General features: G+C 40.8%; 1 protein-coding gene across 1 annotated transcript; it reads left to right on the top strand.

The window, feature by feature from the left end:
* Positions 1 to 420: 420 nt before the first annotated feature.
* LOC125100126 (proteasome subunit alpha type-1-like) lies at positions 421 to 1,664 on the top strand. The gene is given in 3 exon segments (XM_047730065.1): positions 421 to 430; positions 767 to 1,023; positions 1,025 to 1,664. Coding segments are annotated over 3 exon segments (825 nt in total). The 3' UTR covers positions 1,583 to 1,664.
* The last annotated feature ends 15,119 nt before the right edge of the window (positions 1,665 to 16,783 follow it).

Here is a 16,783-nt window from a genome sequence, read left to right as displayed (position 1 = left end):
CTCTGAAAGAGAGGTGGTCATCTTTCCTTCCCTTCAAACAAAACAACCCCTATGGAAGGAGACTGCTACCTTCCTTGGCATTACTTTCCAGAATGCCGTGATTTTGCTACTTAGGAAATGCTTTCTAATTTATCTTAAATGTGTCTGCTTTTGGTAGATCTTTAATAGAATACCTATTGATTTTCTCCTCAGATTTCTATTTTCAGATTAAATAATTACAGTTCCCTTCAAAGTTCTTCCATTATAGCCATTGGCCAAACCTTAGTATTATTACTACACAATTAACCTTAATCTGGTATAGATACAAGAATCTATACACACACAAGAATCACGCTCCATAGCAGTGTCGGTGTTTATGATGTATTTACTAGGTCTTTTCCTGCTAGGCCGTTTTTACCACGTCAGGTTCTTCTACTAACGATGACGATAGGTTTTTGTTCAATGAATTACCTAGTGTTCCCTTTTTCTTTTACGTATATGTTTATATTGCATGCATCTTTTTTTTTTTTTAAGACTTATTTATTTATCTGACAGAGAGAGACACAGCGAGAGAGGGAACACAGGCAGGGGGTGTGGGAGAGGAAGAAGCAGGCTTCGTGCTGAGCAGAGAGCCCAATTTGGGGTTCAATCGCAGGACCCTGAGATCATGACCCGAGCAGAAGGCAGATGCTTAACGACTGAGCCACCCAGGCCCCCTGCATGCATCTTTATAAATGTTGGGGTTAAGAATCTGTGGCTTAGCGTTCCTCAGTCCACACTTGTGCAGGAAGCTGCAGCCAGACCCGCACTGGAACCCTGTTTTGTAACCAATATGACAATGAGGTCACTGTTTGGAGCACTCAGGGCAGGATTCATCCAATTGAGTATGCAGTGGAAGCTGTCAAACAAGATTCAGCCACAGTTGGTCTGAAATCAAAACCCCATGCCGTGTTGGTTGCATTGAAGAGAGCACAGTCAGAGCTTGTAACTCATCAGAAAAAAATTCTCCATGTGGACAAGCATATCAGTATGTCAGTTACAGGACTTAACTGCCGATGCTAGACTGTTCCGTAATGTTATGCTCCAGGAGCGTTTGGATTTCAGATTTGTATTTGACAGACATCTTCCTGGGTCTCATCTTGTATCTCTAATTGGAAGCAAGACCCAGATACCGACACAACAATATGGCCAGAGACCATATGGTGTTGGACTGCTTATTGCTGGTTATGAAGATATGGGTCCTCATATTTTCCATACCTGTCCATCTGCTAACTATTTTGACTGTAGAGTCCTGTCCATTGGAGCCGGTTCTCTCTCAGCTCGTACTTACCTGGAGAGACACATCTCTGGGTTTATGGAATGCAATTTGAATGAACTGGTTAAACGTGTTCTGCATGTCTTACAAGGGACACTTCCTGCAAAACAGGACCTAACTACAAAGAATGTTTCCATTGGAATTGTTGGTAAAGACTTGGGAGTTTATGATGATGATGATGTATCTCCATTCCTGGAAGGTCTTGAAGAAAGACCAGAGAGAAGGGCACAGCCTGCTCAACCTGCTGATGAACCTGCAGAAAAGGCTGATGAACCAATGGAACATTAAGTCGTAAACCAGTCTATATGTGTATTATCAAGCCTGTAAGAATGCAGGAGCACTACTGGTGATAATAATCTATACTGTGAACCAAAAGATGCAGGGTGGTCTTATGGTATGTTTCGGGAATCAGTCCATGTGTGTTTTTCCCAAGCAACTTGTCTGAAGTCATATAATGGTGTGTGCATTTTTCTTTGACAGGCTCTATACAATCATTTTCTAGAAAGTATAGCTATCTGTACTAATGTTTTTATATGAAGAACATAGTGTCTTTGTGGTTTTAAAGACAACTGTGAGGGGCACCTGGGTGGCTCAGTGGGTTAGGCCTCTGCTTTCAGCTCAGGTCATGATCTTGGGGTCCTGGTATTGAGCCCCGCATTGGGCTGTCTGCTCAGCAGGGAGCCTGCTTCTCTCTCTCTCTGTCTGCTTCTCTGCCTACTTGTGATCTCTCTCTCTGTCAAATAAATAAATAAAATAAAAAAAAATAAAGACAACTGTGAAATAAAATTATTTCATCTGCCTGGGGGGAGTAATGTGTGGCTTATTGTTACTCTACATAAATTCTTTTTTTTTTTTTTTAAAGATTTTATTTATTTATTTGACAGAGAGATCACAAGTAGACAGAGAGGCAGGCAGAGAGAGAGAGAGAGAGAGGGAAGCAGGCTCCCCGCCAAGCAGAGAGCCCGATGCGGGACTCGATCCCAGGACCCTGAGATCATGACCTGAGCCAAAGGCAGCGGCTTAACCCACTGAGCCACCCAGGCGCCCTCTCTACATAAATTCTTGATGCCTAAAAATGATTTTTTTCTTTTGATGTGACTCAGGTGGGAAGAAAACTTCAAAGCTGGATTTGAACCATTTCCTTCATTATTAAAACAGACAAAAACATAATTCTGTGGGTTTTTTTCCCCCCTGTCTTGCCTTATAAAAGCCATCCCTGGATCTGTAGTTGTCTGGATTTTGATTTGGGTATCTCATGCTCATTTATGCGAGAGTTATACAGACACCTTTTGATTGTGCGAGGAAATAGACATTGTGTAGTCCTATGGAATGAAGCTCTGAAGGAAACCTGGCTTTGTCCCTGGGGCTGCCTTAATGTAAACTGAGGGTGGGGAAACTCATTACAAGGCCTCGTTGTGCCCATTTAGTGTGAAGGTAACAGAAGAAAATAAAATCGTTGTTCATAATTCCCCTTCACTTTATAAAGAGGGCTTCTAATTTGCTGGCGACTGTTGTACAAGTAGGCAAGTCAGGTTGCAGGTGAGTGACTGGAGGAAGGAAAGGCACCAGTGGGGCCGGGTCCTCTCTGGAGTACAAGGGGTAAAAACCCCTGGAGGGGTCAGAAAGAGTCAACTCCGATTTGGATGTTTGCAGCGGTTTGCTGAAAATGTGTACCGTAAGACTTCTTTACTGTTTCTCCTTTGGGATCTGTAATAAAGTGTATTCTAAAAAAATTTCCAAATGCTGGGAATGACTGTGTTTCTTGTATAAAACAGAGCAGGGGCCTAAGTCCTAACTGGTGTGAGGAGAAGACAGAGCCAGCCTGTAAGGATGAGTGACAGCCTACATCTTCAAGGAAAACACTTAGGGCATTGCCTGGCAGGTCCAGGGGTCTTAAAACCCTTCTGCACCCATTGTCTGAGAGAGAAGAAGGTGTTTTGTAACAGGGAACAACAGCGGGCATTTATGACATTGGAACAGAGTTGTATCTGCAAAGGTCTGTGCTCTAGCAATCAGAGACGAAGAAGCTGGTCAATAGCAGTATGATAATTAAAGAAGACATTGTTTATTAAAGTCTGAGCCTTGAACAATTGGACATAGAAAGACTATGAATTCACACATAACATAACAAAATGAAATGTTTGAGTGGGGACTCAGTCTAGCATGTGATCTGGTTCCACAAGGGGCACAAAGAGGTAGCAGTGCGTGACATTGAACTAGGCTATGATAATTCAAGAATCTAGACCCAACCATGGCTTCCCTAGTAGCTTCTTCAATAGCTTCTGATTCACAGTTTCTTCTGAATTGAGAACCGTTCGAGGATAATACAGTTTTATTTGTACACTATTTATATAATATTGTTTTTGTGTTGGCCTTCATTTAAATGTTTTTAAACTTTATCACAAATCATTTCTAGTGTGAGATTGGTTCTTCTTAATTGTTTTATAAAATTCTTAGAAAAGAGACTTAGGTACCTACACTAGATAGATCAAGATTACACTTATGGCAGGGCACCCGGGTGGCTCTGTTAGTTGGGCGTCTGCCCTCGGCTCAAATAATGATCCCAGGGTCCAGGGATGGAGTCCCCCATGGACTCTCTGCTCAGTGGGGATCCTGCTTCTCCTTCTGTCTCTGCTGCTCCCCCCAGCTTGTGCTCTCTCTCTCTCTCTCCCTCTGCCAAATAAATAAGTAAAACCTTAAAAAAAAAAAAAAGAAGAAGATTACATTTACGGCTATGTTTCTGAATCCCAGAAGGCAGAGTAGGTAAGTAGCTATCCTTCAGAAAATCTGTCTCAATAAAACTCATTTCTTCATCATTGTACCATGAATTGCACTTGGTGTGTGTGTTTGGCAACTCAGGATTTTTTTTCATACCTTTTCCCCAATTACAAAAGTAATAAATATCCTAAAAACAATACAATATAGGAAAGTATAAAGAAAAATGAAAATCATACTGAATCTTGCCTTTCAGAAGTAAAAACTTTGTGGCCCACCGTGTTTAACTTTGAGTTTTGGAAATTAGGTTGATGAGCTCCATAAAGAACAATCTGGAAATCGCACATTGGAACTTAGCCAAGATCAATGTATGTATTTAAAAATTCTTGAAATTCACGGGAGAAATGTTCAGTTTTTTAAGTTCTTCAATTGTTCCTTAAGGATCCTAGGATTTAAGTATTTGGACCTGCAGAACTGAACATTTGATGTATTAAAATCAACTAGAACTATATTCATTGTTCAAGGTGTACTAGCATAGCTGATGCATGTGTGCAAAGGAGCAACAAGGAAAAGCGTCCATTCTCTCCCTTGTTATCATAGAAAAGGGGACTTCTTTCCTCCTTTTACAATTATATACCTTTTATTGCAAGTGCACCACATATTATCATGTCTTAGCCTCTTTACATGTTGTCTATGCTGTTTTTCTGATTTTACTCAAAGAAATGAGATGGAAATAAAAAGGAATGTAATTTTAAATAAGACTTGATATCCTAATTATTATTATTACCTGTCTCACTCTGTAGTAATTTAAAAATTATTACATTCTACAGGCAAGGTCAAAAACACTAAGCCTGCAAGGACATCAATATACGTGTCTACTTTAAGGTGTTTGGTATAATATTTTGGTAATACAGGAGGACTTACTTGCCTAGAAAGATGAAATTCAGTGAGAACAAGGTCTTCTGGAGATGTGTTTAACCCCCTCTAGTGGAGAGAAGTGTAGGGAAAATTCTCCAAATATTTTGATTAGCCTGCAAAATTTATCTAATTAGATGATTCTCTCCGAGCACATTAGACTTGTTAATTAGTCTTTATTTAGTTAAGCAAGAGAAAGCTGGCCACCATTAAAAAAAAAAAAACCCTCTCATTCCCTACACACCTATAAACTAAATCAGCTTTACAGGGGCGCCTGGGTGGCTCAGTGGGTTAAGCCGCTGCCTTCAGCTCAGGTCATGATCTCAGAGTCCTGGGATCTCAGAGTCCCCGCATGGGGCTCTCTGCTCAGCAGGGAGCCTGCTTCCTCCTCTCTCTCTGCCTGCCTCTCTGCCTGCTTGTGATCTCTCTGTCAAATAAATAAATAAAATCTTTAAAAAAAAAATCAGCTTTACAGAGATATTTAGAAATTAACTGAAATGTTATTAGCATATTTCATTTCTTAGTCAAACCAAACAGGACAGATCCCTGATATAGAAAACACAGCTACTTCGTCTTTAGAAAACTAAACAAAACAAAACTATCTTTGGCCAGATTTCTCCTCAAATCACTATTTTAGGACAAAATCTTATCATTTCTATTAGCAATCATCCAACAAAGAGGGGAAAAATACCTGTCCTCCTTGCTACTGTTGTGTTTAAGAAGAAAAACGCGTCTTATTAAAGCATCTTCAGCTGGCGTTTGTCATGAATTGATGGATCTGTTGAACTTGGGTGTTGTGCAGCTCAAAACACGTTTATTCTCTTAGCATTCTTCGGGGGCTCTGTGCATTCGCTGGGTGCCAAAGATAACATCTAGATCAGCAATTTCTCATCAATCATTGGAACATGGAACATGAAACAAGTAGAAATCAGGAATTCAATAATAAATATGGCAAGGTGCACAAACAAGAGAATTGAAACCAGATGAAAAGGAGCCTTTCAGTACAGAAGGTCAAGGAACACTTTTCCCCTGCTCTCTCAAAGACTTAGAATAATCCCTCTGATTGTGCTCTCCATCCAGCCATCAGCTTACTGCTCCAACTTGGTTTTGGAATATTTATGTGGCGGATTTAAGGCTTTAACATACAACTGAAAAATTAATTGACTTTATTTTAGTTTGCTCAAGGCCCCAGACCATTATGCCATGAAGAGGAAAATAGTGTTTCGTGTACTTTCAGGAGTCCTGTGCTCACATGCCTTGAAATAAATTCTAGATATGTGTATATAAATATAACTCAATTTATACAATAGATTTTTTAAACTTGAAGTTACATATGTGATTAACAAAAGGTAATGTGACTGATTTTGTTTATAAATAAGATGTCAGAATTTCTCAGGAGCCATCTTAGGAAGATATACTTACTCTAACAATGTTAACATTGCTAGAGATGTTACAGGAATTGCTATTTGAGTCTTGAAAAGCTTTAATCTATTTTTAACAAAGCCTCTGTAGTGGCAAAGCCTCCTTTGTCAGTGAGTTTGAACTTTTAGAAACATAGTCATTTGGTGACAAGTATGGTAAATCATGTAGGTGGATTGATTTTTTTTGCTAAAAACAATGTAGAATAATAAATTAATGATAAAACTGGTTTTGAAAGCATTTCCCAGGAAAAGTTACAAAATATGACCAATGTCTGCTTATTCAGTATACTTGGTGAGTATGGAGACTTTTGGATTCTGTTTTATCTTTTAACGAAGAACCTTATTTTGCTCTTTTATCTTTAATATTTTAATTTAATTTGATTGTAAGTACATGATGATAACTCAGTTTAAGACAGCATCCTACATTAAGAAGGGCACAAGATGTAGTGAGCACTGGGAGTTATATAAGACTGATGAATCACTGAACTCTACCTCTGAAACTAATAATACACTGTATGTTAATTAATTAAATTTAAATTAAAAAATAATGAGTATCCTAATACAATCATTAGAGACTAAAGAAATTATTTATTATGTGAATAAATAAGTAGTTGATCACTTTTCAAATTTAGATGTATAAATATTTGTATGTTATTGTTGTTTCTCTTTTTAAATCCAGACAGTTTCATGACATATTTTGTGATTGAGTTAAGTTTAAAGTACTGAGTTGATTCATTTTGGTCCCTTGAAGTTCTCCTTAAAGTTTTTGTTTACCCTTGATTTCAGTTTCCCATATCAGCCTTATCAGAACCGAAGCCTTGCAGAGCAGCCAGGCAACTGACCCTGGACCCACCTCCCTCAGTGCCCCTCTGAGCTGCTTTCAAAGGATGACTTCCTTCCATGCAGAGATGCATCATGGTTGCCATAGGAAAAAAGAAAATGCCTAATTCTCTTTTGTCTTCTAGGTTTCTTGATACATAGGTAGGCACTGTCGCTCGTGGTTAAGCGTGTAGGTATAGATAGAACACCTGGGTCCAAGTCCCAGCCTTCCACCTGCCAACTGTGTGATCTCATCCAAGTTGCTTAATTGCTCTGTATCTCAGTTTTCACACGGGCAAACTGGAAAACCTCACAACTCCTAATTTATGGGGTTGTTGTAAGGTTTAAAGGAATTAACATATTGAAAATGTCTGGTACATGGTGAGTCTCAATGAACATTTGCCATTATCATTACACTGAAATAGATATACACAGTGAGACTTTTTGCTGTTATAATTTCTTTTAAATTTAGAAATTTATGGAGAACCTTTTTTCATGTCTGTAAACGTGTCACAGCTCCTAGTATTTCAGCTTGCAGATACACCGTGATTTACTCGTTAATCCCTTGTGCTTGATATTTGGATGGTTTCTATTTTTTTGCTGTTTTAAATGATGTGATAGATTTGTTTATCCTTGTTTTCTTAATAGGATGTGTACATTTTTAATCCTTTTGATTTTTTTCTTCCAAATTGGCTGTAGAAATATATCGACTTGCATTCAGCATCTGTAGAGATGATGCGGATGTCTGTAGCCTACCACACACACTCCCAGCTGCCTACCCAGCCTAATCCCTCCTCCACTATGTTAGATTAGCCGCCTCTGCACATATTGGACTCCCCTCATAGAAAAATAGCTTTTACTGGTTCGATCATTCAAATCATGATCAATGATGAATATATTAGGGATATATGTATCCCTAATGTTAGTTCTTTCACATTACTTTTCTCTTTAATCTTGGCTCCATTTCTCCAGTCTCTACACCTCATTCCTTACCTCCCGTTCATATCTGTCTCTCCAGAAAGGTTCAAGTTCCAACCTCAGAAACGTTCTTCAGACGTGCCATCACCAGAGTTCTTAGAAGCTTAGGGTCACTGTGGCACAAAGATCCGATTGCCCTTTATGCCAAATGAAATGTAAGAGGAATTGCAAGAAGGCTTAGAACCAAAAAACCACAGAAAAATCATCAAGTAAGGGACAAAACAGATACAAACTGAAGGAACTTGTGTTATGGGGCATGATTTTAAGGTAAAGATCACAGAGAGAAAAGTCCTTTATATACTGAAACGTAAACATATACAAGAGACATTTTTAGTGTAAAAACAAGGCGTGGAATGGTCTGTGTCAAACACTGTGCTCCTATTGGCATCAGAAAATCGGGTCAAAGAACTATGTGTGTTGCTTGTTCATGCATAATGTCCCTCTGACAGAACACAAAAGACCCTGGTGGCTCTGCAGAAGCCCTGGAGAGGAAAACTGGGGCGTGCGGAACAGGGATGTGTAGAGATTGTTTCACTCTCTGTCCTTTTGCACCAAACAAATTTTGAATTACACGAATGCATTGCCTCTTCAAAAGTAGGAAAGTAAGACTTGAGGAAACTTTTCTCTCACAAGTGAGTATCTTGTGTTACTCCTTAACTTCCATCACGGTAGTGTCCTTTTTAGAAGCCACTTCCTTGGGGCTCCCGATTGGCTCAGTCAGTTAAGTGGCTGCCTTTGGCTCAGATCATAATCCCAGGGTCCTGGGGTGGACTCCCACATCCATCCGGCTCCTGGCTCAGCAGGGAATCTGCTTCTCCCTCTCTCTGCCCCTTCCTCTGCTTATGTGCTCGCTCTCTCTCTCTTTCTGACAAATAAATGAGTAAAATCTTAAAAAAACAACAACAAACCACTTCCTTTACTTTATCCTAAACTGTCTCATTAACACACATAATAAAGATCCCTTGAAACTAAAAGGCATTCTTCTGATGAAATTATTACTTGTAAATTTCAATTATCCACAGGCTAAATACAACAAATCTCTATCATAGAGGATCTTTTCTTTTTTTTTTAAGTAGGCTCCCTGCCCAGCATAGTGCCCAGCACAGGGCTCGAACTCATGACCCTGAGATCAAGACCTGAGCTGAGATTAAGAGTCAGACACTCAACAGGCTGAGCCACCCAGGCACCCCCATGCCATATAAAATCTTTGCAGGTCATCTTCATTTTCATTTTGTTAGAAGAAAGCTAAGGACTTCTGGGTCCAGGGGACAGCAATTATTTCCAGGTTTCATAGAATCAGTGGCAAGTAAAAGAGCTAAACTTTCCTTTTTCTTTCTTCCTTCCTTCCTTCCTCCCTCCCTCCCTCCCTTCTTTCCTTCCTTCCTCTCTCTCTCTCTTTCCCTCCCACCTCTCTTTCTTTCTTTCTTTCTTTCTTTCTTTCTTTCTTTCTTTCCAAAAAGAGGAAACTCATTATGTTTGGCTCCTACAGCTATATATTCTAAAAACATTTGGCTTTTTTTTTTTTTTTTTGAGGTACTTTAATCAAACACAACTCAAAATGATTCACTTGGACAAGTGGTCTTAACAGCAAGGAAAACAAACACTTTATGAAAACAACATCTATAAGCCTAAACTTCGGGTCTTTTATCTTTACTATTTTCTCTGAGTCTGGCATGAAACAGACACACACTAGCCTCCACAGGGGGTTAAACAGAGAACCATCCAAACATCACAAAGTGCCGTCCAGAATTTTGATGACTTCCATTTCCTGACTCTGGAGCACAATGCCTGGTTCGTGGCACAGAGACCATGATGTCCTGCCGCGGACAGACACTTGCCGCGAGTGCCAGAAACAGCAGTTCTTGTTAGCCCCGGCACAAGATGCACGCGTCTTAGATCGAGCCTTCATCCCTTTTCTAGGGCACTGAGCATAAATAGCTTGTTTTACATCTGGCTTAAAGTCACTTCTGCTCAATCTTAGAGGAGGGTCTTAGCTCCCACTTCATTTTAGGTCAGCTTTCAGCATTTATTGTAGCTCACTTGTTTAATTCACGAAGTTCTTATTTCTGTGTATTATCATACATAGGGATGGAGAGAGAGTTAAGGGATCTGGACATCTGCTTTCAGCGGGGGAAGCAGGACATACCCGAGGGCTAAGGCTTTGGTTCCTGGATTTTCAGATCTCAGAGAAAGTAACCTTCCCTGGAGCCTGAACTCTGTTAGAGACCACAAAGTAGCCTTTAAATCGGGTCTTAGATAGGGGGAAATTCTACACAGAAGTACACTGAATTGTGTGGAGTTGTGGGTATTCCTTGATTCTTCTTTATAACTTTTTATACCTGTCAAATTTCCTACCGTGAGCCCACTCCTTAGCAGGACTGTAAGCTAGAGCGGTGGTGTTATCTCTCAGACTCTCTCTTTTTTAAGAAGCTTTTAAAGGGAGATAAGAGTAAACATGCTTAGGGCTTGACATGAAATGAGGCCACGAGCATGGGGAGCCTGACTTGGAGTCGTTGCTTGGTGAACCCTAGTCTCCTCACCATCACGCCCCTCACGTCCCCTGTTCATTACAGAATCAGTGGTTTGATGTAGGACCAGCAGGCAGGGTCACTTCTGTCAGAGAAGATCTGTCCACCCCCGTGGTTTTCAGATTTTAGCATGAGTCAGAATCACTGTGAGGCCTTATTCAAAACAGGCTGCTGGGTGTCATCTCTAAAGATCCTGACTCAAGAAGCCTGACGTGAGGGCTGAGAATTCGCATTTTTAACAAGTTCCCTGAGATGCTGCTGCTGGTTCAGAGGGCACACTTTGAAAACTGTGGCTCTACAGGATGCACAACAAAGGTTAATTTCAAATTATTCCGAGTATAAATATCTGATCTCTGTCTTCTCTCTCTCCCTTTCTGCCTCTCTCCCCACTCCTGCTTCATTTTTTTCATATTTGAGGGTTATAGAAACCACCAAACTCTGTGTTTCCCACCTCTGTATTTTTTGTCAACAGCTCAAGTCTCTTCTAATGTCAAAAAACCAGGAGGGAGAAATAATATTGTTATGCTTTAAGTATCTTGTTTCATTTAGATACCAAGAGAAAGAGAAACAAGCATTCTCTGGACATTCACTAATCTCAACTGATATTGTCTACTAATAAAAGATAGTCTCTTTGATGACTAGTGCCTTAAAAAAATTTTGGAAACTCTATAGGCACCCTGGTGCCAAGAAACATTTTTGACATTTTGGACTTGTTTAATCTTTGATCAATATAAATATTTGAAAAATAAAATGATCAGGAAAATGGCTAAGGAAAACATTTCAGGCCAGTGCTTGGAATAGTAGGTCATATTCAGTTTGGAGCCCATAAAAGCCCTCTTTGTCTTCCTAAACTCTGTAGGATAGAAGTTCTTTGCTTGGGAACTTGAAGTTGAATGCAGGATGGCATATTTGCTCATGTGCATTTTTCTGGGAAGAGGGTTCACGTTTTTCAATGGAAGGTCAAAGGGATTTTTTAACTCAGAAAGGGTTAATGGTGCCATGGAGGCTTGCTTGGCCAAAATCCACGTGTTAATTTTTTAGTGAAGAAAGCGAATTTCTAGCGAGGGAGAAGGAGCTGGTAGCATGGGCTGGTAAGTGGCCCATTGCAAGATGGATAAGGAGTGAACTCTGCCAATGATCTGTAGCAGGGAACCATTTTTATTGCCCTCATCTGTAACACCAAGGTAATAAAATACTTAGCTAGCAGAATAGTTCTCAAGTTCAGTGAGATATTTGCAAGGTGCTCAGCATAGTATCTGGCACACGTGGATGCTGAATAATGGTAGAAGTCCTAGCGTGCCGTACAGTGATCGTTACATTAGCACTAGAAGCAAAGCTCTCCAGCGCGTCTTTGGTTCCAGCTGAAGGATCAAAGGTCTCCTTCTGTGAGATAGTGTTATTACCCTCGTCTTACAGTGACGAAACTGAGGCTTACTTCCAAAAGGACTCAGGGCAGGTTGTTCTTGCGTGCTGTATCCATGTATTAGAGCCGTAGTTTCTGCCAGTAAAATTGTGTCATATCATTCTGTGAAATACATAAATATTTCATCCATTCATCCATTGTGCTTTGTGGGGAGCACTGTGATTTGCAAGAACTCAACCTCTCAAACAAGCATGAGAAGCACTGGCCAAAGTGGTGTTTCAGAAAATAGCCTGTGAGAGGCTGGGAACCTCAATCATCTGGTTCTGAACCCATGATCTACCTACTGAACCGCTTGCTTGGTTAGGAGCAACACTTGTATCATACTCCTTGGAATTGGCTTTGTATTTAAGCAAAAACTTAGCTAAAAAAATGGAAATATAATACACATTGACACACAATAACAACACACTCATACTACTTAAAACATTTATTTTCCGAAAAGGTGACAACGGACTCCAAGCAAGATAATATTTTTTTTTTGTTAAGATATAATGTATTATTTGTTCCAGGGGTACAGATCTGTGATTCATCAGTCTTACACAATTCACAGTGCTCACCGTAGGACATACCCTCCATCACCCAGCGACCCTATCCCTCCCACCTCCACTCCCCCCCAGCAACGTCAGTTTGTTTCCTGAGACTAAGAGTCTCTTATGTTTTCTCTCTCTCTCTGGTTTCATCTTCCCCTCCCTTCCTCTGTGATCCTCTCTGTCTTGTTTCTCAAATTCCTCATATCAGAAAGATCATATGATAATTGTCTTTCTCTGATTGACTTATTTCACTTAGCATAATACCCTCTAGTCCCATCCACATTGTTGTAAATGGCAAGATTTCATTTCCTTTGATGGCTGCATAGTACTCCACTGTATATATACACCACATCTTCTTTATCCATTCATCTGTTGATGGACATCTGGGTTCTTTCCATAGTTTAGCTATTGTGAACATTGCTGCTATAAACATTGGGGTGCATGTGCCCCTTCAAATCACTACATTTGTATCTTTAGGGTAAATACCCAGTTGTGCAATTGCTGGGTTGTAGAATAGCTTTATTTTCAACTTTTTGAGGAACCTCCATGCTGTTTTCCTGAGTGGCTGCTCCACCAACAGTGTAGGAGGGTTCCCCTTTCTCTGCATCCTCACCAACATCTGTCATTTCCTGACTTGTTAATTTTAGCCATTCTGACTGGTGTGAGGTGGTATCTCACTGTGGTTCTGATTTGTATTTCCCTGATGCCAAGTGATGTTGAGCACTTTTTCCATGTGTCTGTTGGCCATTTGAATGTCTTCTTTGCAGAAATGTCTGTTCATATTTTCTGCCCATTTCTTGATTGGATAATTTGTTCTTTGGGTGTTGAGTTTGATAAGTTCTTTATAGATTTTGGATACTAGCCCTTTACCTGATATGTCATTTGCAAATATCTTTTCCCATTCTGTCAGTTGTCTTTTGGTTTTGTTGACTGTTTCCTCTGCTATGCAAAAGCTTTTGATTTTGATGAAGTCCCAATAGTTCATTTTTGCCCTTGCAAGATAATATTTTTTTAAAGATTCTATTTATTTCTTTATTTATTTGAGAGAGGAGAGAGAGAGCACGCCAGTGAGGGAAGGGACAGAAGGAAAGGGAGAGAGAGAATCCCAATTTGAGCACTGAGCATGGAGCCCAAAGTGGGGCCTAATCCCAGGACCCTGAAATCATGATCTGAGCCAACCAAGAGTCTTACACTTGACTGACTGAGCCACCCAGGCACTCCAGAAAGATAATATTTTCAGCTAATTTACACTCTGCTGATGATAATACTCAGCAGAAATGTTTGCTATTACTCCCAGCTAATGAATCTCTTATGTTTTTACAGTTCCTGCTTTTAGTAAAGGACCTCACAAATGGAGACATTAGGTTCTTGCTATTCAAAATGCGATTTATGCACCCATAGGATCAGCGTCCCCACGGAGCCGGTCAAAAATGTCAGAATCTCAGGCCCACCCAGACCTGTCTAATCAAATGTACATCTTAATAAGATCCTCAGGTGATTCATATGCACCTGAATACTTGAGAAGCATTTGTTTAGGTAGCTAGAAAGTTTCTTCTGGAGAGTGTGAGCCCATTTCTAGGGTGTGGAGATGATTTCTATTTCCTGCCTCTCGTCTTTCCAGCATGTGTGCAAGCTGGTACCAGGTGTGGCTCTTGGGTCTCTGGAAATGCTCTCTTGTTCTCCCTTGGTGGCTTCCAGCTTATGTTACATGAAGATGCAGCCCTCTTCAACCAATCTTACTTGCCACCTTCTTCCGAAAAGCCCGGAACCCAGAGAATCAGAAACTAGGCAGAAGCCATCCATCCTCCAGCTGACCAAAACCCCTCTGGTCAGGCACTAAAGGGTTCAGGCTGTGCTTCCAGTGACAGAGCTTCTAGAGCAAGTTTTTAATGACTTAAAATGAGAGAAATTGGGGCGCCTGGGTGGCTCAGAGGGTTAAGCCTTTGCCTTCAGCTCAGGTCATGATCTCAGGGTCCTGGGATCGAGCCCCCGTTGAGTTCTCTGCTCAGCAGCGAGCCTGCTTCCCCATTTCTATCTGCCTACCTCTCTGCCTACTTGTGATCTCTCTGTCAAATAAATAAAAAATCTTAAAAAAAAAAAAAAAAAAAAGAGAGAAATTGCTACTGAGAATTCTAACCCATGATAACTAGGAGCTTGCTGAAGAGGAGAGGTTAGGAAGTGAGGAGTGGAGAGAGAGAGATTTAAAATTGAAACATTGTTTCAACTTTTGGTTTTAAGCCCTTGCTGGGGTCCTGTTCTAGCTGTGGGTGAGCCATTTACCTAATAGAACTTCTGTGTTTGGTCAAAGCGCTTTTCCCCATTTCCAAGAGTGCCGATTTTCATGGAGTATGTTTGCATCAGGGAAGAAAATCTGATCCTGCTCTTGGCCAAGAATAAGCTGACCAAGTGGATTCTAGAGCTGTCGTTTCAATGTCAGTATCACAAAGTGGTTACGAATTATTATTATTATTATTATTATTAATTTTATTGTTACTGTTATTAAAATTGTCCCCAACCTTGAGGAAGAGGCACCCCAAGGGACAGAGTAGATGATAGCAGCTCCCCAAAGAGGGAGGAAGAGAGAAAGCAGATGTAGACTTTGTGGGTGAGAGTCAAGAAGGATAATCCTTTTGGGGCCAGGCTTTGACAGGACTTTCTGCAATAGAAAGTCCTGTGTGGACTGTCAGGCTTGGGGCACTTAAGTGGTTTGGTTGAGGTCATGGAGCTATAAAGAGGCAGAGCTAGGACTGGAATCAAGTCCAATGGGTTCCTTGGCTTGGAGAAGTCCAGGCTAGAGAAAAATGTTTACTTCTTAAATGTCAGCTGACTCAGAATCATGTGGAGGGCTCGTTGAAGGTGCTGGACTCCACCCCAGTGTGTCTGACTCAGTGGGTTTACAAAGGGATCTGAAGGGCTGCATTTCTAACAGATTCCCAGGCAGTGCTGATGCTGCTGGTCCAGGGACTAGACTTGGACAACCACTGCTCTACTGCCTCCCTCTACCAGAAGGACGGTCCTGACAGTGCCTTCCTAACAGGCCCTTATTACCTTCCTAATCTCCTAAGGTGGGTTTGTCTGCTAAAAAATATTAATACACAGTGAGGACAGGAATGATCAGTGTCTACACTTTCAGATTTCTCCTCCCTTTTTAACATCCCTGCACCTCTTCCCCCTCCCAGCTTCTCAGTGGGTGAAGATTCTTGCTTGATGGTCAACTGCTATCTTCCTTTCTATCGTGCTGAATCCTGGAACTAGACAAAACTGAGGCTAAAGGAAGCCTGAGAGGCTGAACTCATGTACACAGTAAAGTGCTAAAGAGAGGGAGCTGGATTAAGAATCCACTTTGGCTGGGCACTGGGAAGAGTCATAGAAGAGAACAGAGAGCAAGGGGCTTTAGAGAATGAGGGGCTCCAGAATCACCATAGGAGCTGAAAACAGGAGTGGAGGAGGGGAGAATGGCTCATGGGCCATGGGCTAGATGACTTTCATGTCCTGTAGCTGATACAGTTACAGATTGAAGCTTGTTTTTGCTCCTTAACTGTTTCTTTGAATACAATACCACATGACTCTGGGCCCTGGGGGTCCTAGGATTGATCTGGGACACAGACTTGGTCTTGCAGTAGTAATGATGTTTCTCTTCTGACTCATCCACACTGCAACCTCTAGTTCTTATTGCTTGCTACAAGCTGGGAAAGGATGCCCAAGGAAATTCAAGAATGCTGATGTTGCATATCTGTTTGAGTTACTCCTTAATCTATGCTAGGATTCTTCTCTGTTACTTCCAAATATTTAGTACAAGTCTACTACGCAAAACAGCATTGCCTTGGAGAATGAGGAAAAGGGTAGTATGTCCACGTTGGGCATAAAGAGATCATGGAAAGGACACAATGGATGAGAACAGTGATGAAAAAACAGAGGGGATGGAAATGAGACCAGAAGAGGAGGTTTGGAGTGAGAGGTGGCAGGAGAGTACCAGAGTAATGTGAGTGCTCCTAGAAAATTTGTAGAAAGCACAGGGTTTCTTAGAGTTGTTTTGTTTGGCTATTAAATGCACAGATGAAAGACGGTTGGATCCTTTATGCAATTTTTGTCAACTCTTACAACTAATTTAAATATACATCTGATTCGCCTTGAAACAAGGGGCCATTATGCTAAGAGAC

Source organism: Lutra lutra, chromosome 1, assembly GCF_902655055.1.
Source record: "Lutra lutra chromosome 1, mLutLut1.2, whole genome shotgun sequence".
Lineage (NCBI taxonomy): Eukaryota > Metazoa > Chordata > Mammalia > Carnivora > Mustelidae > Lutra > Lutra lutra.
Note: the sequence above shows the minus strand (reverse complement) of the source record. Positions and strands in the feature narration are given on the sequence as shown.